The 25115-nt window shown below is 42.5% G+C and overlaps 1 protein-coding gene across 3 annotated transcripts in view; it reads left to right on the top strand.

Moving 5' to 3' along the window:
• The window catches only part of MARCHF8 (membrane associated ring-CH-type finger 8), a 66459-nt gene extending 48260 nt beyond the window's left edge, over positions 1–18199 (top strand). For 2 of the 3 annotated variants that reach the window (XM_056494662.1, XM_056494661.1), the window contains 5 exons: positions 3709–3788; positions 4094–4939; positions 6856–7036; positions 10704–10851; positions 13348–18199. In XM_056494662.1, coding sequence (XP_056350637.1) covers positions 3709–3788; positions 4094–4939; positions 6856–7036; positions 10704–10851; positions 13348–13652 — 1560 coding nt within the window. In that variant the 3' untranslated portion in view covers positions 13653–18199. The remainder of the gene's footprint in view (positions 1–3708; positions 3789–4093; positions 4940–6855; positions 7037–10703; positions 10852–13347) is intronic. The other variant, XM_056494663.1, reaches the window with a different exon arrangement.
• Positions 18200–25115: the final 6916 nt, after the last annotated feature.

The raw sequence follows: 25115 nt of genomic DNA, 5'->3' as shown, positions 1-25115 counted from the left end.
CAGAAGGCTGTGCTGTGACCTCAGTGAAATGCATTAGATGGGAATGTCAATATACACAATTAACTAACTATTGACCTTTAGTACTGAGCTATTTTGGGCAACCAGTTGGGCTGTACAGAGTAACTTACAAGCACTCACAGGCTCCAAGGCTTGTCACTGGAGGTGATGTTCCTCCATGTGAAGGGCATGACAGTCCACAGAGTTTCAGCAAATGATTATGGGGTTAGAAAGGTCAAATTCAAGGCTTGGACTGCATGTCCCATATGAGCATGGCAGAAACCTCCTATGAGAAGGAGTGCTCTAAAACCTACTGCTGTTGCCATCATAAATAGCCAATTTGGCCAAAGGTGCTGCTCCTACCTGGGAGGCTGCTGCTGGGGCAGTAAGGGTGCAGTGTGCCTACAGAGTGGAGAAGGCTTTATCTGCTTATTTTCCCAACCTCTTCCCTGTGTGGGAGCAGCATCAGAGCTCCAAGAGAGCTGGATCCGCCTGTGTCATTCACCCATCACTGCCTCTTTGCCCTGTTCTGTCCTGAGGCTGCCTCTATTTGTTCTTTTCTGTGGCACCTCTCTGCCTCAAAGCTGCTGTGTCTGAGTCAGTAGACTGAGCTGGGAGGACTGGCCAGCAGCAGCATTGTGCTAACCCTGCGTTTAGATCCAGCAGAACTTGGTGCTTTGCTTTTGGCAGAGCTTGCATTTAACTGTGTTCGTGTCAGGGAGTTGTGCTTCGCTGCTAAAAACTCATTGCTGTCACTGACTGGCATTCCTAGGGAAGTGACTGGCATCAAAGCAATGGTTCATTTTTTCATCTCACTATCCTACTCTGAGTTGCAGCACAGCTTTGTGAAGTTTCATGAGCAAAAAGCATGGGAAGAAAGGAGGACAGAGTGAAAGACTAGAGGCTCATTGAACCATGGCTTTTGGTGGTAGCCACAGTTTGCATTAGTTTGAACCAAGGGTGGGGCATAACTTCCTCCAGTGATTTGTTGTTCCTTTTTGTGGTGCCTGTCCAAGTGTGTTAATTTCTGTTAATATTTTGGTTTACTTTCATTATGTATGAAATAGAGAAATAGCTTTTGTTCTGAAGCAGAAAGATAGGAGGGAAAGGAACTGTGCCTCAGATGCTGAGTTCCTGTAAGCCACCCTGGACAGTACTGGCATCTAGAAACAAAACACTAAGCTTGAAATGCAAATTAAATTCCACAGTTTTTTTCTGTCCCGGCCTTTTGATTTCCCAAGTGTGGCAAGACTTTTTACACTGTTGATACCAGACAATTGGATCAAGAAACCAGTAACATGGTTTTGGAAAGGAAATTTTAGATCAATGATTCTAGTCATCTGCTATTAGACTGTCACATCATATATTCTGCTGTCCTTTTTTAGAGCACTGAATCAGCTGAGAGATTGGATTCATTCTTAGCAGGTTGCCTTCTGTGATTTGCTCATAACATAAAACCCGAGACAGATTTATTAATCAATTTGTGACTTCACTTTCAACAATATATAGCTCTGTCTCCATGGCAGAATGCAACATGCTGTTTTACTGGTTTAATGTTTTGTTTTTAGAAGAATGCTCAATATGTCTTTAAAACTATTTCATTATTTAAATTATATTAATTTTCATTTGCAGAGTGAAACAGTGTATCAGTAAATTACTGTCAGATCTTTCATTATCTTGTCAGACTTTGAGTTTAAAAAAAGTTACTCCACAAACCCTTATAAAAGGATATGAGGCCAGGTTTACCTGCTTTTAGGAGAGGTTTAGCATAAAAGAGAGCAATTTCCAACAAATACCTGAACTCACATCACTGCACAATCAGAATCCTGTATCATTACCATGTGCAAGTGGTGTAAAATGTAAAGAACTATAATTTTCAGGATAAAGCCAGTAACTGATCTGTCTTTAATTTGTTTTGTCACAGTCTTTACATAGTTCAGTTTGCTTTCTGACCCAAGATTATTCTACTGGGTTTTATTCTGTATATGTACCCAGCATTGGGTAAGATGGGAAATAAGTTACAGTGTCTTACTAAGGGTTAAGAGGTGTGTGTGTCTGAGTCTTGGCCGAGTCTTGCCTTTGATTCCTGCAGACCCAGCTGTAAATAGATACCTGGTTTTTCAGTGTTTGTGCACCTGAGGCATCCTAATGTGAGGGCGGATACATTGCTGTCTATAGTGATGTTGACTAGAGAAATAAAACTTTAAAAGATGAATTCTTTGACAAGGAAGGTGATTGTTTTATCTGTATTTATAAAGTAGCATGTGTATGTATCTTCTCTCACAAAGAAACGAGAGTTTAATGTGTGACAAGGAACCTTGGTATTGCTATGAGAGTATCAAAGGCTGTGGCAGCCTTGTTTAAATATACAATAGAGGCTTTTAATAAATTAAGTACAGAATTGAAGGGCCCCAAGACAGACATAGTGTGTGTTGCAGCATGATCAAAGCAGTGATGACTGAGCAGCTCTGGTGTCTGAAGCACAGGGCTGGGCACAGTGGGCTTCTGTGGCAGCACAGCTTTTGTCACCTGAGGTCTCTCTGGTCTGGCTGTCTGCAGTTACCTGACCCAGGTCTCTGCTGGCAGTGCTGGTTTCTGTACAGCCCAGTATGGAGATGACATTTCTGTTGTTCTGCTGATTGCATTGTTCTTTCCTGAGTTTCAGGCTTTGCTGTGCAGGTCAAAAGAGCTGTAAACCTTTGTTTGAATTTTGAAGTGCAAACAGTGTTTTGCAGCAGTGGGTGAGCAGTGCAGCCTGTTCAGCAGCTGTGAAACATGGGAGACCCAGGTTTAAAGATTATTATGGGCTTATTAATGCAGGTCTCCTCCTCAGCAAAACCTCCAGGAAGAGTTGAGAACTTTGTCAAAGTGACGTGCAGGATACAGCAGCAGTAAAGGTCTTTAATAATAGCCAGTGGAGTCACAGCTGAAACAATGCTCATTTTTAGCACATTGATTTTAGATTTGTCTATCCAGTGTTAAATATGCCGAGAGCTTCCCTTTATGTTTTTGAGTTAGTTCAGTTAATTATTAATTCTTCAGTAATTCTTACTCTATTTCTCACTGTGCTCTTGTTGCAACTTACAAATATGACTGCTGCCACACCTCCAGGTAGATGGAAGATCCTGTTCAAGTAAGAGCAGGATGAAAAGCCTCACAAAGTACAGAAAGTACTTCAGGGGATGGTCTGGATTGGCAGATGGTGCTCATGTGCCTATGCTAGTGAGGAATATAAGTCCTCAGGTTGTGTTTGGGTTACTGAATTACTGACAGTTCTGTTTTGTGAAGAAAATCCCAAGCCTCTAATCTCTTGCCATCATTGTTAGAGGAAGGATTAGCTATTACATGGTAGCTAAATTCCAACTAGTTTATACAAACACCTCTATCTAATTATTCTAATTACTATATCATTGCTCATTTCCTGAGCTATTGTTCTGTGCAGTGTTTGACAGCTGGCAGGTTCCACTCCAGGGATGTCTGCATTTGACCTTGGGGTAAAACATTTCTGTTCTGATCACTGCTTCTCCAGGGATGAGACTGTGTGACCTTTCTCACATTTAACAGTAAAGTCGCTTTTTTGCAACTAGCCCTTGAGTATCTGCTGTAGAGTGATATCTGACTCCATATGCTGTGTTTCACCCTGAAGGTGATTGCTCTGCATACTGACTCCTGATTTGAGGGGTTTTTTTGTTTGTTTTAATGTCACTGCAGGCTGGAAGTCCAACCTCTGTCTCTGCCCCTCATAGCTTCTCTCGGACTTCTGTTACACCATCCAACCAGGACATCTGCAGGTAAAGTGTGCCCTTTGCGTGGCTGCAGTGAGGCTCAGGCGAGGTTCAAATTAAGGAAAAACAAAACTGAAAAAGCATGGTCATGGGGAAGTGGGGTTCCCACTTGAAGCATCCCATTTGTTTGACTCAACTGCTGTCTAACACTGCTTTGTTAAATCCTACTGACTGTTTGGCCCTGCTATGTTTGCCATTCCCACACTAGCTGTAATTCTCATTTCTTCACTTTTAATTATACATGTTCTCTTTTTTAATTTTTTTTTTTTTTTTTTACTTTCTGTGCTTTTATTCCACTGTTCTGCATGCAGTTCCAGTGCAGTGTTTTCTGAGTGTTGTCATCACAGTCCAGTGCAGTCTGCTGTTGTCTTGAAAAATCCACACTGCCAGAGCCCTCTGACACAAGGGGTCACTGTGACAGTAATCTGTCAGGACACGGTACATGCAGCAAAGAGACACTCCCGTGGGCAGGATCGGGGCCAGGCACTCAGGTCTGCTAAGAATGCAAAGCCCAGCCGCACTCTGAAATTCTCCAAGTCCCTCAATGACGTGGACCAGAAGGCGCAGAGCACCAGCGAGTGCTTTGATTATGTAGAGCGAACACGCTCAGAAGGCAAACTGACCCCGAACCAGGAGCAGTGCTTGAGGATTAACAAATTTCATCTGAAAGAGAGGAAACCGCTGAATCTCAGGCCTCTTTCTTTTAGCAATTCTAAGCACTCCTATATCCCTTCCCTTTCCAACTACTCAAGTGCATCGGGAGGAGCAGAGAACCACAGCGCTGTACATATCCCCCTGCTGGAGGACAAGGTGGACCATGACTCCTCAAGGAGCAAAAAACTGTTGCGTTACCTTTTTTCCTTCTCCCACACCTCCAGCATCAGCAGCCTGCATAAATTTCATGAACTGGAGAGCTATTCCAGTCACTTCCAAGCTGACAAATCCTCCAGCATGCTGGTGGAAAGCACGGACTTCTGCTCTGATGATATGGGAGATGATGACGTCTTTGAGGACAGCACCTCAGTCAAACTCAAAGCAAAAGAGCAGCGGGCACCGCTCTGTTCAGTTGAGAAGGACAGTGACCTTGACTGCCCTTCCCCCCTCTCAGAAAAGTTACCCCCTCTCTCCCCTGTGTCCACATCGGGGGATACCTGCAGGTTGGTTTACCAGAGAACCACCTACCTTTTTAACCCTCCCATGTGCAGTGGTGCCTGTTCTGCTTTCCCCTGCCTTTGTGCTCTTTCTGTCTCTTCTTTTACCCTGTCACCTTGCTAATACATATGTGTGATTTGAAGCATGCAGCCTTCTCTCTGCGGTCCTGCACCACCCTTCTGATGCACTTAACAAGGCTACTAAGCAAAATAATTTCCTTTGGAGTCAAATAAATTCGAAAATTTGTTTCAGGTTTGGGTCCTGAGATAGTATTTTTCTCTTATCAGTGCCCAAACTGGGAATACTATGAGAGACTCAGCTACGCATCATAAAGGTCAAGCTGAACATGTCTTAGCTTTTAATGAGCAATGTTTTGTCCTGGTTTGGTCAGAGGGTGGGAATCAGGAGGAAGACAGACTGCTTGAAAATTGCTTGTGAGATCAGATCGATATAGCTTTAGATTTTTTTTTCCCCTCAGTTTGTATCCCACCACACTTTTTTATTTGTTATGGGCTTCCTGATTGTCTTGGTCAAAGGGGATCTGAGTGCTGGCTGTCAGTGGTAGGCTTGTGTGATGTCTATAGTGTGGGGTTCAAAAATGATAGGTGTCCTTACTCTAGCTACAGAGGATTAGTCATGTGCACAGGTGGTAGGAACAAGGAGATCTGGACTGTCTTCATGGTGACTTGTCTGCAGGTCTGCCCCATCCCACTTTCAAAATGTGGTTGAGGAGCAAGAGTCAGGAGCAAATGTCCAATCCCTCTACCTAGCATTTTATTATCATAGTCTTTCTCCCTAACAGCACTTCCTAAAGCTGGCTTTGTTATTACTTGCCAATATTATTTGATTTCCCCCCTCATTACCACCATATCTAGTTCTGACTGATGATAAGTCTGTACTGATTTACCATCAACAAGATGTAGTTGTAATCCACCCACGCCTTCATTTCCACTTGCCAGCGCTCAACAAGGTCACAAGAGGCAAGATGCTACACATCAGTAAGAGATTTCAGTAATAGACAGGGATGGCAGCAGGCCAGAATGCACTTCACATATGCTTAGTAACTTGTATTCATTCCCTGGGCTCCTCACCATCCCCCTTTCAATTCATGACCTCTTCCACATGGTTAGAAGGACTTCACAATGCTTGATGCTACCCAAGGGTTGTGTATAAATTGAATCTGGAAATCAAATGCCAGCATCTGATAGTAACACTTTATCAGATGTCTTTGCTGTTTTCACAGTTAGGCTGTGAGGAAAGTAGGGAATTTTGCAGAGCTGATGCTTCCTTAGCTACGTAAGAGCTGGGGAAGCAAAACCAATTAAAGTAAGTGTATTTTGGGGTTCAGATTAAGTACTGTAGTTCTGCATTGTGGATCTGTCTCTTAGCAATTTGCATTGGAATTAACTACTTGTGTAAAATCCAGGCTGTCTAAATTAGTTGCACATGATCCTGGGGTGGATTGTTTCACCATTGGTATTGGAATTTTTTTTAATCTTCTATTTCAGACCTTAGTACATGAGTAGCTGTACCTCTCTGTGCATATTTTGTCTTGGGAAATGCTGTCTGATCTATTTAAGTGCTATTTACAGTTAAGTGCTATTGGTCTGGGTGAAATGTCATTTCTCGCTCCATTTTTCCTTTCAGGTATTGCATTTCTGTCAGGCTCTATGTGTGTGCCTCATCTGTGAGAAAGCAGCTGTGTAGTTAGCTGTGTCTGTGCTTAATTATTTTGTGCCTGTGTATGTGCTTGTGCAGCAACTGAGTTGTTTAGTTTTAGCTCCTTTGTGGAACACATCCCTTCGATTTATGTGTCTCGGGATCCTCAGTGAACATCCATGTGTGATCACAGATATTACATGGCTCTCCACATCCTTTCTGCTTCCTCTTCTCCTAATGAGCAGCTTTGCTTCTGATTCAGGATATGTCACTGTGAAGGAGATGATGAGAGCCCTTTGATTACGCCCTGTCACTGTACGGGAAGTCTCCATTTTGTGCACCAGGCCTGCCTGCAGCAGTGGATCAAGAGCTCGGATACGCGGTGCTGTGAGCTGTGCAAGTACGAGTTCATCATGGAGACAAAACTGAAGCCTTTGAGAAAGGTAGGCACAGGACTGCTTCCCCATGGCATCTTTGTTAAACAGATCCACTCTGGAACAGGCTGAGCCTGCAGCACCCACCATGTATTTATTAATGTTTGTGTGGCTCCTTAGTGAGTCTGGTCAGTCTCGTATAGGTACAGAATGATTTGAATTAACACTCACCCTGGCAAATTCAACATCACTAGAATCCAGCTTTGATAAGCAGTTATAGCCCAGCAGCTTTCTATGTGTAAATGTGTATGTGTGCAAATATATATATTTATGACCATGCAACAATCTGATATTTTTTCCTTTAGATTTTAGAACACTCTACAGTTACCAACATATTTTTAATGTGGAGTTTTGTATTACTGTTACTTGCTTTAGTTTGTGGCTCTAAGATCCATATGGCTTTTAAGTTCTTTTCAGAATGTGAGGATTTCACATTAGATTTACTTTAAATCTTACTTCTTGAATGTACTTAAGTTGAAATTTGTAGCTTTTCTTTTCTTTTTAAAGGATCAAACCTATTTACTGAAAATAATACATTGTAATTAGAAGGTAGTTCCCTGTTAAATGTGTTTTCATTTTTACCTTTTCTTAGGCTGTGAATGACTAGAATCTGTATTTTTGTTTTATAGATGTGTCTTTGATAAATCTGGTGACCTAAAGTATAGTTGCTAAGTTTTGTGCTTCTGTCCTCATTTTGTTCTCCCACCTTCTCTGAGCTTTCAATGTCAGTTTTCCTTACATTAGGATTTTGAGATGGAAGTCACTGGTATTCTTAGTACAGACAAATCTTGCCATATCTGCCAAAGTAGAAGAGGTTAATAACAATAACCTCAGTCTGGAACTAGAATAAATGAGAAACATTCAATTTAGTTATGATGATCCTAAATCATGTAGGGTGAGAAATCTGGACTGCAGCTATCCAAAAATTGTTATGAGAACTTGTCCAAATCCTAAAAGTGACTTCTAACAGAAAATAGGGCAGATTTCAAACACTTCTTATTTTTTCAGAGAGTTGTACTTGTCTGCAAAGTACATATCTCAGCATGTCCAGTGGATAGGATGTCCTTTGCTTATGACTGTGGTGGATCATTGCCTTCTAAAAATTGCAGATTTTAGCTTGGTAGCCCCTTGGTACAGAGTGTATTTGTTTCTAAGCTGCAGTATTGGTCATCATTAGCTCTGTTATCTGCAGAGACAATACTTTGCACAGCCCAACCACAGGACAGGAAAGAAATTACTCTAGAGAATCCAAAGAAAGAGGAGTTGCTATAGTTGTCAGTTGATTGCAGGTTTTTTTCTGTGCTCACTCTGCCTGAAGTGGGTGGGAAACATTTTCTGAATATTTGTGCCCTGTGAAAAAAAAAAAACGTTGTGCATCTTCAGAAATGAGTCACTCAACATCATTAGTTATATCTGAACAGGTCATCTGTGGGAAGCAGACAAGTTGCCAGAAGGTAGGGATAGAGCCATAAATAGAAGGAGTTTACCTCTCAGATACATCTCAAGAGTCCTTTTAGAGGTTCAGCTGCAGCAAAAAGATGCCTCTGTATCTTCAGTCAGCCTTTATGGTAGCTTTTCAGTCAGGAGAAAACAGTCTGGAACTGGTGAGTATGATCAGGATGGGACAAATAATAGGGCCTCTCCTTGTCTGTAGGATAGAAATGGAATTAAACTTCCTAGGCATCTTAAAGTTGTATTGCAGCACTGGGCTGTTCAAACACTAAGTTACTAAGGGAAGAGGGTGAGAACAAAATATGCTATGGCTCAAATGAAGATGAGGACAGACAAGAGAGAGATGCTTAATTTCAAAATTTTAATGAAGCAAAGAGACATTAAATCTAAATTTTCTGCTGGTTTTTTTTTTGTTTGTTTGTTTGTTTGTTTTTTTGTTGTTTTTTTTTTTTGTTTTAACAACACTTGAAAAGTCCAGAACTGCTGACTATTTTAAGTGAGAAATGCCACATGCTGTGTCATTGGAATAATGCAGCAGGGACCTACAGATTCTCTGGACTAGTGTGCAATTTCCAGAATATTTCCTCTTTTGCCTTGCAGTCATTTCTCTTGAAGCAGTGAGGTGGTGCAAGCTGGTTTTGTGACTGTGGAGCTAGCAGGAGGTATTGTCCAGCAGAGGAGCCCAAGCTGTGGAAAGAGAACTTCAAATTAGTCAAAGCACAGGTCCTCTTGGCTCTGTAAAAGCATTTGCAAATTGATTTAACGTGGTTGCTTTTTGGCAAAAATAATATGATTAATTTGTACTTTCTGTCAAAATGCAGCACTTTTGTATAGAAGCAAAAGCAGTTTTCTATTTAAAATGCAACTTGCAAAGGGAATGTTTTGTCCAATATTTTTTTTAAATGATCAAAAAAATACAACTTTCTAGTACAACAAGTCTAGCATGCCATTCCTGGAAGTACTCAATTCTTGTGCCATGATGATATTTGGATGCCCACATAACTGGAAGTGTGGCTTGGGCTGGACAAAGAGATGTCTGTTGCCAGCACAGAGATGATTATAAAGTCTCTGTCTCATGTTTCAACCATTCTCATTTTTGTGGCAGTAGAAGCAATAGCTCAACAGAATGGATGATTTCAATCCCACCGTTCAGGTCATCCTCACCCCCTTCCACATTATGCCTCCTTTTTGAAGTCCTCTTTTTCTACAAATTGTTCTATAAGACATCAAATGCACCTTTTTATGCGTGAGGTGTTTATATGTCCCAGCATGTATTATGTGAAAGTGTGAGAAAAGCCCATCATGATTCTCTTCCAAGCAGATATGCTGAGGGATGTGTGTCCCACATGCAAAAACTTTCATCATATACATAGGCGAAATTACAGAAAAGAAACTTAAAACACAACTTCTGGGTGTCCCAGGTATGTCTGGCATTTTAGAAACATCTGTAATAATTGTCTAGTTTCCTTGTATCTTTCTGAAAGTACAGTGGCCTGATCTCATGGTTTTGTTTTGGGCTTTATAAGCATTATTGATAGATGCAGATCTGGGGGTTTAATTTGCTGCATCCTCTCACTTAGAAAAGCTGTCACCCCCATTCTATTGTATATTCTTAGGGCATATGTATTTAAGTGCACTTGTAACCCTGAAAATAAAGTGTGAGTGCCACTGCTGTAAGTGGAGTTAAATATATGTGAAGATTTCATTCAGTCTCCAGAGGCAGGAGGTGAGAGCTGAGCAACCATGGGACTGAGAACTCACCATGAGGTGTCTTTAGACACCCTGGTCAGCTGAATCATGTGCCACTTCCACTGCTCTGTGGAATGCCTCCCTGAGCAAGGTACCCACTCCCACTGGGGGGATGCTCAGCTGCAGCTGTGGGTACCAGCTGTCGAGTGGGGAGCACAGCAAAGAGCAGCACTGCTTGTGCCCCTCTGTGCTGGAGCTAAGCAGGGTGTGCTGACACAGTGCTGAGGCTCAGGGTGGGAGCTGAGCACTCAAATCCCCTCTGGCATCAGCATGGCTCCTGTGACAACAGGGTGACTGCCAGCCACCACACACATGCAGTGCCCAAAGCAGTGATGCCATCTGACTTCTAAAATCCTTTTTAGGAGGAAACTGGTCTCCTGCCTGGCTCTTGTTCTTACCAGTGTTCTCTTTTCATACTCTCTAGTAACTGCAATAAACTCTTAATCTCTTGCTCTGGTTCCTGGTTTCTTTCCAGTGGGAGAAGCTGCAGATGACAGCCAGCGAGAGGAGGAAGATCATGTGCTCTGTAACATTCCACATCATTGCCATCACCTGCGTTGTGTGGTCTCTCTATGTCCTCATAGACAGGACTGCTGAAGAGATCAAACAGGGACAAACTACCGGTATGTTACATGTTTATCTTCCCACTTATTCTCTTGGAATAATTATTTATCCTGATTGCAGAGAGGATGTGAAACATAAGTGTTAAACTTCAACTAGTCAGCTTTACCCTGGTGTTGGGTTGGTTTAAAAGCACAGTTCTAAAATGATTTAGTTAAATCAGTAAATTAACCAGTGAATTAATGTGTGAGTACTTTTTAAATCTATTTCAGGTCAATTTAGTTTGCACTTGTGAAATGCATGGATATGAGAGCTAATCCACTGTAGCCAGACACAAAGTTGCACAGCCTCAGCAAATTTAGGTCTAAATTTGCAGATAAGGATGTAAGCATTTGTTTGCTGCTATGACTACCTTTAAACCAGGCAAAACAGGCACAGTTTTAAAAAAGAGAAGAAGTAAGAGGAACCTAAATTCAAATCTTTGAGGTAAATCAACAGGGTTTTCTTTCCACCCAGTCGTCTGTGGGGTGGGTTAGTCATCAGGGAGAAGTTTCATGAGTGATTGCACTTGAAGCAGAAGGAATTCAAGTTGAATATTAGGACTCCAGTTTGCACAACTGAGATAAGATGCATTGCAATCTTATCAAGGGCTGCCACCCCAGTGCACAGGTACATCAGCTTCTTGAGTAGAAGGTTTTCTTTAATATGTCAGCAGTAAACATACCAAGCTGAAATGTGTTTTCTCAGCTATGCTGGGCTGCAGATTTGCAACTGTCAGAGAAATGTTCCTCAGGCAGCTGAGCCTGAAGGTGGGGATAGAATGGATGGAAGCTGTTAGGAGGCTGTCTGTCCTTGCTTACAGAGTCCTGCATGCCAACTAGACTTGCAGGTGGAAAATGTTTTGCTGATGATTGATCAGTGTCCTCTGGGGAGGTAGTTGAGTATTAATAAACCTGTAAATCCACAGAGCTGTTACAGCCTCTTCAGAGCAGAATAATTTGAAATCAAAAAGTTATCCTCTCATTTCTAATTTAGGCTATAGTTGGATTGTTCACAACTTCAATCAGGAAGCTGCTTTCAATGAAATCTCTTAGTTTATGTTCCATCCAACCCCATTTCTTCCATGAACAGTGAATACTATTGGCCTTTCAAAAGTGTAAGGTTTCCATATGATAATGAAAAGGATATGTTTTCAAAGATTAATCATCTTTAGGCTATTTTAACCAATAAATATGTTAGATGAACATAACTAGGAGAAATTATGTGAATATTTGGTATATATTGTAGTGCTTTCTTTGCTCATTTCATTTCATTTCATTTCATTTGGATTCTAAATCCAGGAAGTGCTGTAATGAGCTGGGGGTTGCAGGAAATGTATGTGGATATATATTCATGTCCACACAGGGGCAAGCATGTTCTGTCAGTGCCTACAGACAGCATCAGGTAGCTCACCTTTGAAGGAGAGAGTCAGATATGAATCACAAGTGGGATTTCATCAATAGTAGGGCTGCAATGTCCTTTGTATTTTGGGACTAAAATACTTTCATTTCTCCCACACTGCGGTGCATTTCCAAATAACCAGCCTGTATCTTGGTTAAAACTTTGAAGAGCTGGAAAGATACAATTTTAGAAAAACCTGATAATGGGTGGTTCAGCATAGCTTCATATCTGCCTTGTGAGGGCACTTATTTTAAAGAGGTTGAGTGAATACAGGACCTATGTAAGTGGAATATGTATAAAAGTAATCCTTTTTAGTGTAAAATTGGTTGTTGGAAATGTAACAAGATCCACTGTCTAAATGTTCAAACTAGACAAATTTAGGCAAAGTGATGGTGGTAACTTTTAAGGACAGAGAGTAAGCTTGGAATACTTCAGCATCTCCTGCACTTGCAGTTTTGTATCAGAGGAGATGCTCTAGTACAGATACAAGTTACTGATGCTGATAAAATTTTCCTTGTCTGCATAACAAACATGTCAAGCTATATGGTAACAATCATTCCTTTATGTCTCCATGTACTGTGAGATCACAGAGTGGAACAGACTTGTTGGGTCACTGAATTGAGTCTTGCTATGAAGAGGAAACCATGCCATAGAATCCCTTTCATAACTTGATCCAGTCTTTGTTTAAAAACAGGTGTAAAAGGCCCTAAGCATAATATGGATGGTTGCCTTGACTCTGATTGCACTGCATCAAGGCTCAGACACAGAAAATCAGTTGTTCTGTGTTTTCTCTGGTGGGGAAGAATGTGATATGTGAAGCAGAAGTTTGTCTGTTTGACCTGAAGAGGGGAAAAAAAAAACAGACAGGAAAAATTGCAGAATAAGAATAATTTGCAAACTTTGTGGCAGTTTCCTTAGAGTACATTTTTGAAAGATCCAGTTTAGTCCAGCTAAGTCTGGCTGTAGTAAATTAAGCTACTTACATAAAGTTTGGAAACCCAACAAGACCTCTATACAAAAATACCCTCCTGGAGAGAAGGTAGGATAATTTCCAGGGCCTGCTGTTTGACTGGCAGTCTCTGAGATGAATTTAATTCTTTTTATTTTCTTTCTCCCAGGTATTCTAGAGTGGCCATTTTGGACTAAGCTGGTAGTTGTGGCTATTGGTTTCACTGGAGGACTTCTGTTCATGTATGTACAATGCAAGGTGTACGTACAGCTGTGGAAGAGACTTAAAGCATATAACCGAGTAATATATGTACAAAACTGTCCAGAAACTAGCAAAAAGAATATTTTTGAAAAACCTGCACTAATGGAGCCAAACTTCGAAAGTAAAGAAATGTTTGGGGTTCACCATTCAGACACAAACTCTTCACATTACACAGAGCCAGAAGACTGTGCTGCAGAAATCCTTCATGTCTGATTGCTAGGTGTAAGGGGTGTTTCTGTATGTCCTTGAAGATTTGAATATCATTGTTTACTGCAAACTGCTCTACCTTTTTAAAATCAGCAAACAGCTGGGGGCTGGCGGATGAATTTTTTACGTTTGTATTTTTGTTGGAATTTTTTTAAATCCCTTAGGCATATCTGTCAATGTCATAATGGTTGCATACCTCTCAACATTATGTGTCTCATACTGATCAAAGAGCCACAGGATATTGGGTAGAAGGAGCCTTGGGTTTGGTAGCAAGGAAGCCGCTAGCGAGCTGTCATCAACTTCATGGAGAGTGTTACTTTAGAACATGACTCTTAAGTGATTCTGGAGGATGTGTTGTGTGGGGCTGGTTGGTTGGTCTGTTCTTTATGTGTGATGAAGGAGGTTGTCCCAGACAGTGAGAGAAGTGAGAGAGAGACTAATCTACCACTAACACTGCCACTAACGTTGTGTCTTAGGCAGCAGGTGTACAATTTTGCTTTACGTATTGCGATAAGACTTACAAAGCATATAGCACTTTTAAAAATCTTTATTTTGTGATATGTATGTCAAATGAGAATGAAACTTGAAAGAATGTGTCATTTTTGAAACATTTCTTCATTCTTTGCCCCATCTGTTCTTCTGGAACGTAAACCTCTTGCCTTATGAAAAAAAAATTTAAATTTCAGCCTGTGATTTCCAACATATGCCCACATTATCTTACTAAACATAACACTAAAAAACTCTGCCTCTTTGGGTTTCCTTTGAGGAACAATTTTCTTCAAAGGATATTGCACTTGTGATTTGTGTATGAGGAGTAGTGGATGTGTACAATGTTTGTTTTCAGTGGTTTCAGTGCTCTGTTTTGGGGATTGGTTTTGGTTCTTTTTTTCCCAACAGGTCAGACCATCAACATACCTGCACATATATACCTGATGTAACTTTCATTCCAAACCATTGGCAAAGGGTTTGTTGCTATATTGATAAAAATGTGAGCTGTTACAGAAAAAAGGAAACTTAGTCAATACAGCTGAAACTGGTTTTCTTTCTTTAGTGCTGTGTCATATGTGAATTACCCAAAAATTTGGTGTTGTCAGAGGAGATGCTGACATCCAAGTCTAGGAAGTAAATATCACATTAAGTGGATAAATTTAAAAAATACCTGCTTGATGTGATGCACTGTGTGGTCAGAGAATAGTGTATGTCTGTGCTTTTGAATTTGGGACTGGCTTTTTAATCAGTCAGCTTTCGTGCAAAGAGAGGGACAGCTTTAAAATCTGTTTGCAAGGCTTTAGACAGAGTTGCCCAAAGCCTGGGGTGTGTCTGCAGTTGATTTGTTTGTCCAGTCTGTTTCACTGCACCACTGTCCAGCTTTAAGCCCTCATTTAACCAAAGTCTCAGTGTGACTGGAGCAGAAACGAAGCCCCACGAAAAGCCAGCACATGAGGCCTCTGCATTTGAAAGCTGACTTTCCCTACCTGAGCCCTGTTCTAAATCTGTAAAGTTAATGATGATAATATGGCTGGTTTTAGTAGGAGTTGCCTGGACTTCTCAGGTAAAAATTTCTGTTTACTTGTTGAAATACTAAATTCTGAGCTCTAGTTCAAGTTTCACTTAGTATTTTTGAAGTACAACTTTGGGTACATTTTTTAATAGTAAAAGCAGCTGCTTTAAGACTTCTTAAAATATAACAGTAAGAGATCAGGGATTTTTTCCTTAAAAAGTAACATTAATTTATTTCTAGATCAATATTTTAATGGAAGGCAGAGAAGGGACTCTGGTATGAGAACATTCACCCCAGTGGTTTCTAGAAGCTGTTAGAGGAAAAGCACGTGTGCCTCTGTCACTTCATGCTTGAAGCTTACTGTCTGTGATCTTCATGAACAACGTGGTACCTTGTTCTTGAGACATGTCAAAACATCCAGACCTCTGGGCAGTCCTGGTAAAGCTGCACTGGCATGGATTTGTGTACTGTACTAGCTGTCAGGATGTCCCATGCTTAAGTGATACAGGCAGACAAACCCTGCATACCCTGCTAGTATCAGGGCAGTCTTTGTGACCATACACATGCAGAGTTTGTTGCCTGTGCCTGCCATAATTTAAAGTGCAATTACTCGAGACCTTTCCTGAACTCTGCTGTGGGTGATCCTATTCTATTGTGAGAGCCCAGATAATACACTGTCTCGTTCTGTTTCCTCTTTTGTTCTGTGAAAGATTCACCAGATAAACTCAGGTGGGTTAAGTACCAGGTCTTGCACACCTTCAGGATGTTGCTCTGAGATGCCCAAGTGCACAAGGCCTGCCTGTCTGCGAGATGCTCACGTTACAGCTGCAGGATGCACAGAAGCAGCTGCTGAGCGATGCTGTGCGCGCTCTCATCCCAGCTCTGGCCCCTGGCTGAAATGAAGATGGACAAGTCCTGCTGTGAAACCTGGCTGTCCTCCAGCTCACACCTGAGAGGCTCTGGTGTGTGAGCAGTGTTCTGACATCTGATACAGCATACCATAACGTGCTGGTTCTGCTTCAGTCACTGTTGTACTTGATTCTAGGTGAAACATTGCAAAAGCTCATTTGGTGTTTTGGAAGCTGCATGTGGAATGTGCCAGGTAGTGTTCAGTGTATCCAGGACTGAAACTGAAAGGTTTTGCTGTGCCCCTGAGTATCTAAACTTGTAAAGAAAAATCATCTCCAGCAGAATCACTTGGGAAAAATATTTGTGAATGAAAATGTTTTAGCCAGTGTTGCTGCTAACAATTCCCTCTCCTAGCAGGTCTTTTCTGAATGAAAATTAAGGCTGATTTGAACTCTTTATTCTGCTTAGGAATGCTCATACCAGGAAAGACTGCAGAAGAGATCCATCTGTCAGGGGGTTTCATTTATGCTGGTTACACTTCTCATGCTGATTCTTGCTTGGTATTAATGGTGGGCTTCTGGAGATGCAGTTCTCCACTTCTGCATGGTGTTTGAGAAAGCTGAATGGTGCTTTTTTCTTCTTTCTCCTCAAGAAGATACTGTTGACTTTTTCAGCTTCCAGCTGTTGAGGCACTGATGCCAGCTCAGGTGAGCTCTGTCCTTTCTGTTCAGGTGTCAGTAAGGGGAACAACCACCCCCTGTTAGATCAGGCTTTCCAGTACTTCCTTCTGGCAGCTTTTGAAATTACTGAAATAGAAGCCTGGTCCTTGTACCTTGGCTAAAATTAGGTTGGGTTACCCTGGGACTTTTCTGAGACCAGAATTTTAGTAGGAGGGAGCATAGGCTTAATGTCATCTACCACAGTCCCTTCCCTAGATTGCCAGAGCCTTTGCTGGTATGTCCAGTGCCCCAGAGACCTGGCCCCATTCTGTTGACAGCACTCCTGTCCAAAAAGACACCATCTGAGCCAAGGAAATTCCCCTGCTGTCACATTTGATGAATCTGCCAGGTCATGAACATGTATTATGGTGGAAGTACAGGTGTGTGCTGCAGAAGGTTGATCCTGTGTAAGAGCTGATGAGATATTAAATTCCTGTGAATTCTCAGGACTTTTTTCAACTGTAAGCCTGTATTCTGAGAGTGAGAGTGGTGTTTAAAATGTGTTCTGAAAAGATGGCCAGCTCCCTCTGGTTGAATGTCATTGAGATTGGCTTTGCTTAAGCAAGGAAGCATTCAGTGAAGACTGAGTGAGCCTGCAAGGGGCTAGAGAAGTACTGGGCCTCTGTGCTGCACCTGGGAATTCCTGGGGAGCAGTTGTAACTCTGTCCAAGCCAAGCCCCTGTACTGATCAGAGCACGAGTCCCACCAGGTGCTGTAAGGAAGGGGCTGCTTGGCCTGCCACTCATGGGAAACCTCTGAAGTGATGCATGGATGGGGCCAAGCACAGGAGCTGGCTGCTTCTGCCCTGTGTGGCACAGGATGTATCTGTTGCAAAGTGGGAACCAGGCCCAAATTTCTCCTAATGCTGATGTGTGTTAAGATACAGATTTCTGGTGTGGTCTGCTCTGGAGACTGGCCAGCAATGAAAGGGGGGAGGTCAGTGACTCTGGGCTGGGTCCCTCTAAGATATGGGTGCAAAACAGGGCAAGTACAAAAGCAAGGATATTGCTGGCTGGATTTCCTTAGTGTTGTATTAGATACACAAAGAAAATTTCTAAGTGGGACCTTTTATTTTGTGATTATTTTTTAGTTTGAGATATTGCGGTGTGTGTATATTCCAATGAAGTACTGAAAGCACTTGTCTTTGTATAGAAGATAACTGTTTAAAAATTGCAGCTAATCTTGTATTTAGGTAAAACATTTGTAGATAGGTAATTGTATAATGTTGAAGAACTTTACACTGGCATGTGTTGTATAACGTTTATACAAGACACTTCATACTTCTGCAGAATTTTTTAGTTATTAAATTTCTAGTAACTTAATGTATAGTTTTGTATCCTTTCATGTATGTTCGTTTTCTCAGTATTACCACTTGCAGAGTTATTTTTAGTTTCTTAAACTGTAATTGGTTATTTGTGTGTGATACACAGGGTTATTGACTGCAGCAATAAAGTGTTTCTATAAAAAAACCAGAAAAACCCAAACCCATTATAGTATCCATTTTGTTTGAAAAAGAATGGAGAGAAAAATTGACCTCTCCAGTAGTAAGATGATGATCAAAACACAGAGCTTGATGGCTCTTCAGTGTAGCACACCAATGCAGAGTAGCATCCCTTGGCAATTTGATGATAAAATTATCCACAATGATACAGACACTGTAACCATCAGAATAATTGGGCAGCTCCTTTGATGCACGTGATTTGGCCTCAAATGCAGGAATCACAGGGAGAATTTTCTGCCTTCTGCCATGCAGGAGGTGGGGAGAGAAGATTCCCATGGGAGTCAACACTGCATGGGGCATCAAATGCTTCATGTCTGAAGTCAGCATTTTCACATGCATCTGTTTAGAGGTGCAGAGCAGAAGATGCTCATTGCTATGATCTTCCACTAGGAAGAATATAAATTTTGTATACAGAAGAGGAAATCTTTTGCAGTTTCACTAGAATACATTTCTAGCACCAGTGGGTCAAGGAAACACCACTGCTTTGAAAGAGCTTGTTACAAAGGTATACACACCAAAGAGCAAAGACCTGGAGAATTGTGTCTGTAACAGACACAAGGGGGCTCAAAGAAAAGCTTTTCATTTCTGTTAAAGTAGTAATTTATTTTTCATTTTCTTTTAGATAAGGAAGGGAAAGAGTTCTTAAATCTGCAATCCTGAAGAGGTGTCTTCCATGCAAAACAAAAGTTTGTGTCCTACATTCCTTTAGTAAAGAAAGTCTGACTGTAGTAAATTATGCTACTTACATAAAGTTTGAAAATCCAACAAGACCTCTATACAAAAATACCCTCCTGGAGAGATGGTAGGATAATTTCCAGGGCCTGCTGTTTGACTGACAGTATCTGAGATGAAAACCTGATGGAGCTTAAGGAACAGAGCCTGCAAAGCCATCTGGCTGCTGGTTAAAAAGTGTTCCTTGTCTTGGGCTCAGGCATCTCGAGTTAATTATAAATTAACTTATTTCCTCTTGTAAACCTTATTTTCATCTGAAAGAGTATTACTGTCACTGTGTGAAGTGTGTCCATCTCTGAGAACAGCACTGGCTCAGCAGCATATGGCACAGCTGTGACTGCAGGAACAGGATTTTTCATCTGGTCCCCAGGAACTGGAGCTGTCTGGTGAGTAGTTACTGGCAGCTGGCTGGCAGGACCAGCATCACTTGCCTCTTGGAGCAGGGCAGAAGGAGGCACTTGGGAAGCAGAAGGGAAGCATTTGCAAGGTCCACGAGTGCCCTGTGGAGGGTACAAAGGTGTCAGAAGATGCAACTCCAGCTGCTGATTCTGAAAACCAAGTCCTCTCTCAAAAGCCAGGCTCATGCCTGCAGTGCTGCAGGAACTGGACATCTCCCATCCCACCTCCCAAGCCACCCTGTGGACCAGTCTCCTGTCAGCCACCCCTCCATTTCAGATTTCCCTATCCCCAGTGTGTTACCCATCTCATGCTGTGCTTGTCCTTTTCCTTTCAGAATACCTGTGCAACCCAAATTTCCTTCCTCAATTGCCTCTGGGCCAGGCTGGCTATGAGGGTTGTGCTAGGATGTACCAAATTGCAGACAATGTATGGTTGATAGGAATGACCATAGAAGTACCCAAAAGTGACACTGCAAATAAAGATCAGTGTGCCCTTGTGATCCCAGTTTTTCCTGTAAATCCTCTAGGTTCTTGTCTCTGATGTGTAGGATGCTCTCTATCATTTTGGCATTGTATTGTGTACCACAATACAGCAGAAGAGGAGGATTTTTCACTCTCTTGGGATGGATGTACAACGTAAGAAAATCAGGCAAGAATATCTCAATATAGAACAAAAACTGAACACAGGGAAACTCAGTTCATCTTGACTAGATAGAGAAAGGAGACAGAGGAGGTTTTTTTTAAAGAAAAAAAAAATCAAAAGATGTCCCTGGACAAAGGAAATTTGGGGAGCAAATTCAGTGCATTATACAGGGTAGAATAACTGGAAATGTAATATTGCTTAGGCAGGGTTGAGTGATGGCAAACTTTAGGAATAATCTTTGAAGTGGATTCTAGGAAAAGGCAAGAATAGTGTCAGAGGAACTGAAGTCTGAAAATAGAGAGTAGACTTGGAGAGTGTTAGGGAGATAAATGAAGTCTCAAAGGCTTTAAAGTCAGAGGAGGGTTTGAAATAACTGAATAAAACACCAGAAGGCTGTACAGAGCAGAGGGGGTGAAGATCACTGCTCAGAGCGTGCTCATTAAATCCTGAAGCTTCAAGGAATCAGGCTTGCAATTCCTAACATTTTTAGACTTTGCTAAAACAAACCTCCCAGTCAATTTTGCTGGCACTGCCTTGCTGTGTTGAGTTATTCTGATGCTGTCTCAAAGGCCACGTGCAAACAAGGCAGGCCAAGCAGGCTTAGGAAAGTGCATCACTGTTAGAGCTGCAGGGTCAGGGACAGCAGGTTCCCTTGTCATGGCAAACAGTTATCCTTGTGGTTGGGAAGGACAGGAAATGTCTTGGGCTGGCGACTTGATCCAGCTGCAAGAGCACAGCTGTCTTGGAGAGTGTGTCATACATCATACCTGCTTTACTCCTGAGCATCCCAAAATAACTCACCAAGTACCCCTGTCCCCTTCCTACAGATGGACCCAGGTCTCTCTAGAGCCTGATTTGCCACTCAATTTGCTCCCATATTTACCTTCTTGCTTTGAAACTGCTGTATTAAAAGAGAGCTGATCCTGATCATGGGATTATCTAAACCAGTATTTCCTTATGCCAGCAATGATGGTTTATTTTATCCCAAACTGCTTTTAGGACTATGCTAATTTCATGGTCACATATAAGCAGTTGATGTACACCAGAGAAATCAGATGCAAATTCAACCATTCCATGGAGCAGATTTTTTGCAGCCCTGGACCAAATTAAGGTGTGGTAGAAGTTAGAGGTATTATTTCAATGATTTATTTGGACCTGCCTGATGATGCACAACCCTCTATCAGGACTCTACCTTTGCTGCTTGCGCTTAGGAATTTTGCAGCAGTTTTCAGTCTCCCACTGCTGTTTTAATTTTGCAATTGTCAGCTGCACAGCAACATCTGCAGAGGAAGGAGAAGATCTGCACATTTAGAGGGAAGTGATGAGGTCAGGCAGTTTCAGATCCCATGGTCCTCAGGGCTGAGGGAGGTGTCTTAGCATCATGGTATCTGGGATGAAGGATCCAAGGAACACCGGCTCCTGAAGAGGGGAGGAAGCTCATGGAGATAGAGACTCAGCCTCGTGAAACCTGGATGGTCCCTTGAAGAAAAGGTGTAAAGATGCTGTATTAAGCGTTGATATAGCAGTCCTGTTGGGAGTTGAGAGAGATTGAACTGGTGCCAGAATTGCCACTGCCTGATGGCAGAGCAAGGACACCGTGCTGAGCTTTGCAGTTCTAGAGTTCATTAGTGGGCACTGCGGTGAGACAGAGGCAGTTGTGTGAACAGGGAGGGTTTTTTCTCCCCCTTCTGGTGGAGCAATATGCAGTTAGCACCCATATGTTCTCCACTATTAAGCTCATGCCCCTTAGATTATTTATGTAGCCTGGAAATTTCTGTAGGCTCTGCTGCTCCTGTCATTTGTTAATTGCTGCATTGTATCATTCCTCCCTACTCCCAGTCCTTATTAACTTATTTCAGGAGGGCCATCTGCCTACCCCAACTGCCTGTAGCCTCAGGGTGGCTGTAAGATCCCTGACATCTTCACAGAACAGCCATGTTTTTCACTGGCACTGCACAAAAGTGAAGAGGGACAACAGCTGATTTCTGCTGTGAGTTTCCATGTAGTAAATTTGAGGGATGTTTAGGCGAAGGGGAGCTGTGAATAAGGAGCAGCAGAATCTCTGGCAGAGTAGATGTGCCCCTTGCAGGCAGCTGTGCTGTCCCACACTATCACAGCCAGACCAGGAGCAGCAGCTGCTCAGGCTTTAAGGGCTCAGTTTCCCAGCTGCCTGCATGTGGCTGCACAGACCCTGCTGCCTCAGTGAAACCCTCTCCAAGAGAGGAGCCAGGTGTTTGTGCACAGGTTCTGCAGGGAACAATTCCTGCTTCCCCAGGGAAAGGGTTGGGACTGGCAACATAAGCCTGGGCTGGTGGTGACAGCACAGTGTAGGTCTCCTTCTGAGTGAAGTAATATACTCTCTGGATAAAATGGTTGGATTTGGTTTATGTGTATCCTGCATTTTGTCTGGCAGGATTTTGACAAAGTGTTTGAAATTGTGCCAAAAGTAAAAATTATCAATAACCTTTTGAATGTGGACCTCATGATAAAAGTGAGAAGTGCTACAAGAACAGACTTAAAAAGAGACATAGCTGTGAAAAGGCTGTGAGAACAACAAATGCATTCCTACAACTTCCTATATAGGGCTGAGCTTATCTCATATCTTTTAGTAAGTTTGTAAGAGGATTTGTAACACCATAGGGAGACTCCCAGTCACATCTTTGCACAGAAGAGCCTCAAACCCTGTAAAAACAGAACTTGCCACTCAGGGGAATGGAACTGTGTTCTAATGCTGCATCAGAGCTGAAATGCAAAGAAACATGGAAACCTGCTGATCAAGATTGGAACATCACTTAGTTCCATACTTGCAGTGAAAATGAAGGTGTCTAGAAAGAGGCCTTAGGGATGACAAATCTGTTTCTGAAGCACTTGATATGTTAAAAGAGTTTCAGATATCTTTCAATGAAGACTGTGAATCTAAATTTAGAAACATTAGGACTAACAGCTCTTGTTCAAAAATTAAATGGAACTGTGAGTTCTTCGAAATCTTATGTAAAGGGAAGGGGAAAGCAAGAAAGATCTTCCTGGGTTTATGGTGCACTTCTATGTGGTAACATTGTCCGTGGAAGTGATCCCAGCAAGGATCCTTTGCTGCTTCAATCTCAGGAGAAGTCAGATCTCCGGGCTGGGATTCTGCAGCTGCCTCAGGTGGGTCATGCAACAGTTGGCCATTTTGCACTTCTGTTTGTTACTTAAACAGTAGCAGCAGACTAGAAATTAATGCTGAGTACTTTTGAATCTTTTCTATATCTATATATAAAAGCATGTCCTGAATGTGGGAGAGCCTTGAAATCTAAATCACAATACAGAAAATGCTTGAGTTGCAACTTGACCTGAAGAGACAAAGGAGACCTTCCCTGACTCTTCTGGGACAGCACAGCCCAGTCATGTCTCTGCAAAAGAAAAACAGGATCGTTTCAAGGGCAGCACCGGCTGTCCCTGTTGTCCCCATTGTGTGCCCACAACATGTAAGTAACTTAAAATATGAAACAGACTACAGGCTGTCTTGGGAAGCTGAAGCACAGAATCCATAAGCACATCTCTGATGTTGCTTGGCAGTCCAAGGGGCACAAGGCACTTTGCAACTGGACTTCCAGAACAGAAACATGCACGGCCAGCAGCAGCTTCCATCTGTTGGCTTTCATTGCTCACTTCCTCTGTATCTGGAGATTGCTGCCTCACCTGTGGGCAGAGTGCCTCATACTGAAAGTGTGATTTGATTACTTACTATCATACACTTAATTACTCCAGCCCAGAACCTCAGCTCTAAGTGTACCACAAGTGAAGCACTCCTGAGGTGGTTTTAATTTAGCTTGTTATGCATATCTATCACTAGAAATTCACAAGAGCCAGAGACCAGCTACGCCAATGCCTGACCACAAAGAAATGCTGGGTTTGATCAGAGCAATGATGAAAGGACACTGAGATGTGCAAAAGCCCAGCCCAGTTCCTCTCAGCACAGTATGACGCAGCTGCTGCTGCCAGCAGCACAGAGGAAGATGATCAGTGGGATAAAAAGGGTGGAGAGTGTAATATTTGTTTGCTTGATGAAATACTAGAGAATAGAATTTGTGGTCTTGGTGTCAAAGTGCCAAGTGTGCCGTGTCACTACTATGGCTTTATTTCTCTGGGCAAGTTGGAGTCTGGAGCAAGCACAGACAGCTCTTCTGTTCATAATGTCAGCATCTTAATGGTAGCAGGTGCATGGGCTACTCAGGGTGGGGAGTTTGAAATGGGATGTTAGAGGGTTTTCTGCAAATGGGGAGCTGGTTGTGTTTGCTGGCATTTGATGTTACACACAGTAATGCAAAGGCAGCAGGGTGTTTCAAAAGATTAGAGGAATACAGGGAAAAAAGCATGGGCACATACAGGGGTCTAGCCCTGAGGAAAGTGTGAGCTGTACCCAGATTTGCACATTTCATGTGTAGAATGAGTGTGCAGTATGGTGTGAGTCACTATCCCTAGCAGTGTTCAAAAAATTGTGGATATGGCCATTAAGGACATGGATTAATGATGAATTTGAGTGGACTTAAAGATATCAAAAGTCTTTTCCAAGCTTAATGAGTCTATGGTGATATGATAGAGTGAGTAACTTTGTATGATGAAGACAGTGGGATATCTGCAGGGTGTAGTGTGTTGTGTCAAGAGATCTGGATGCTGTGTAGAGTTGTGAAATTGTGGAAAGTTATCAAGAGGAAAGGAGGACGTGGAGGGCTGTGTAAATCGTGCTGGTGTGGAGCTGGTGCAGAGCAGGAGGGCAGGTGTGCAGAGAGGGGCTGAGGGCAGGGTGAGCAGCAGAGCTGGAGCAGGGCTGCTGTGCCAGGACAGGGGCACGGTTAGGTGTGCCAGGATGGGTAGGTGTGCAGGGCTGGGTAGGTGTGCAGGGCTGGGGTAGGTGTGCCATGGTGTGTCCGTGTGCCGCTCTGGGTAGGTGTGCCATGCTGGGGTAGGTGTGCCGGGCTGGGTAGGTGTGCAGGGCTGGGTAGATGTGCCATGCTGGGGTAGGTGTGCAGGGCTGGGGTAGGTGTGCCGGGCTGGGTAGGTGTGCAGGGCTGGGTAGGTGTACAGGGCTGGGTAGATGTGCCATGCTGGGGTAGGTGTGCCGGGCTGGGTAGGTGTGCAGGGCT

Source organism: Oenanthe melanoleuca, chromosome 6, assembly GCF_029582105.1.
Source record: "Oenanthe melanoleuca isolate GR-GAL-2019-014 chromosome 6, OMel1.0, whole genome shotgun sequence".
NCBI lineage: Eukaryota > Metazoa > Chordata > Aves > Passeriformes > Muscicapidae > Oenanthe > Oenanthe melanoleuca.
Note: the sequence above shows the minus strand (reverse complement) of the source record. Positions and strands in the feature narration are given on the sequence as shown.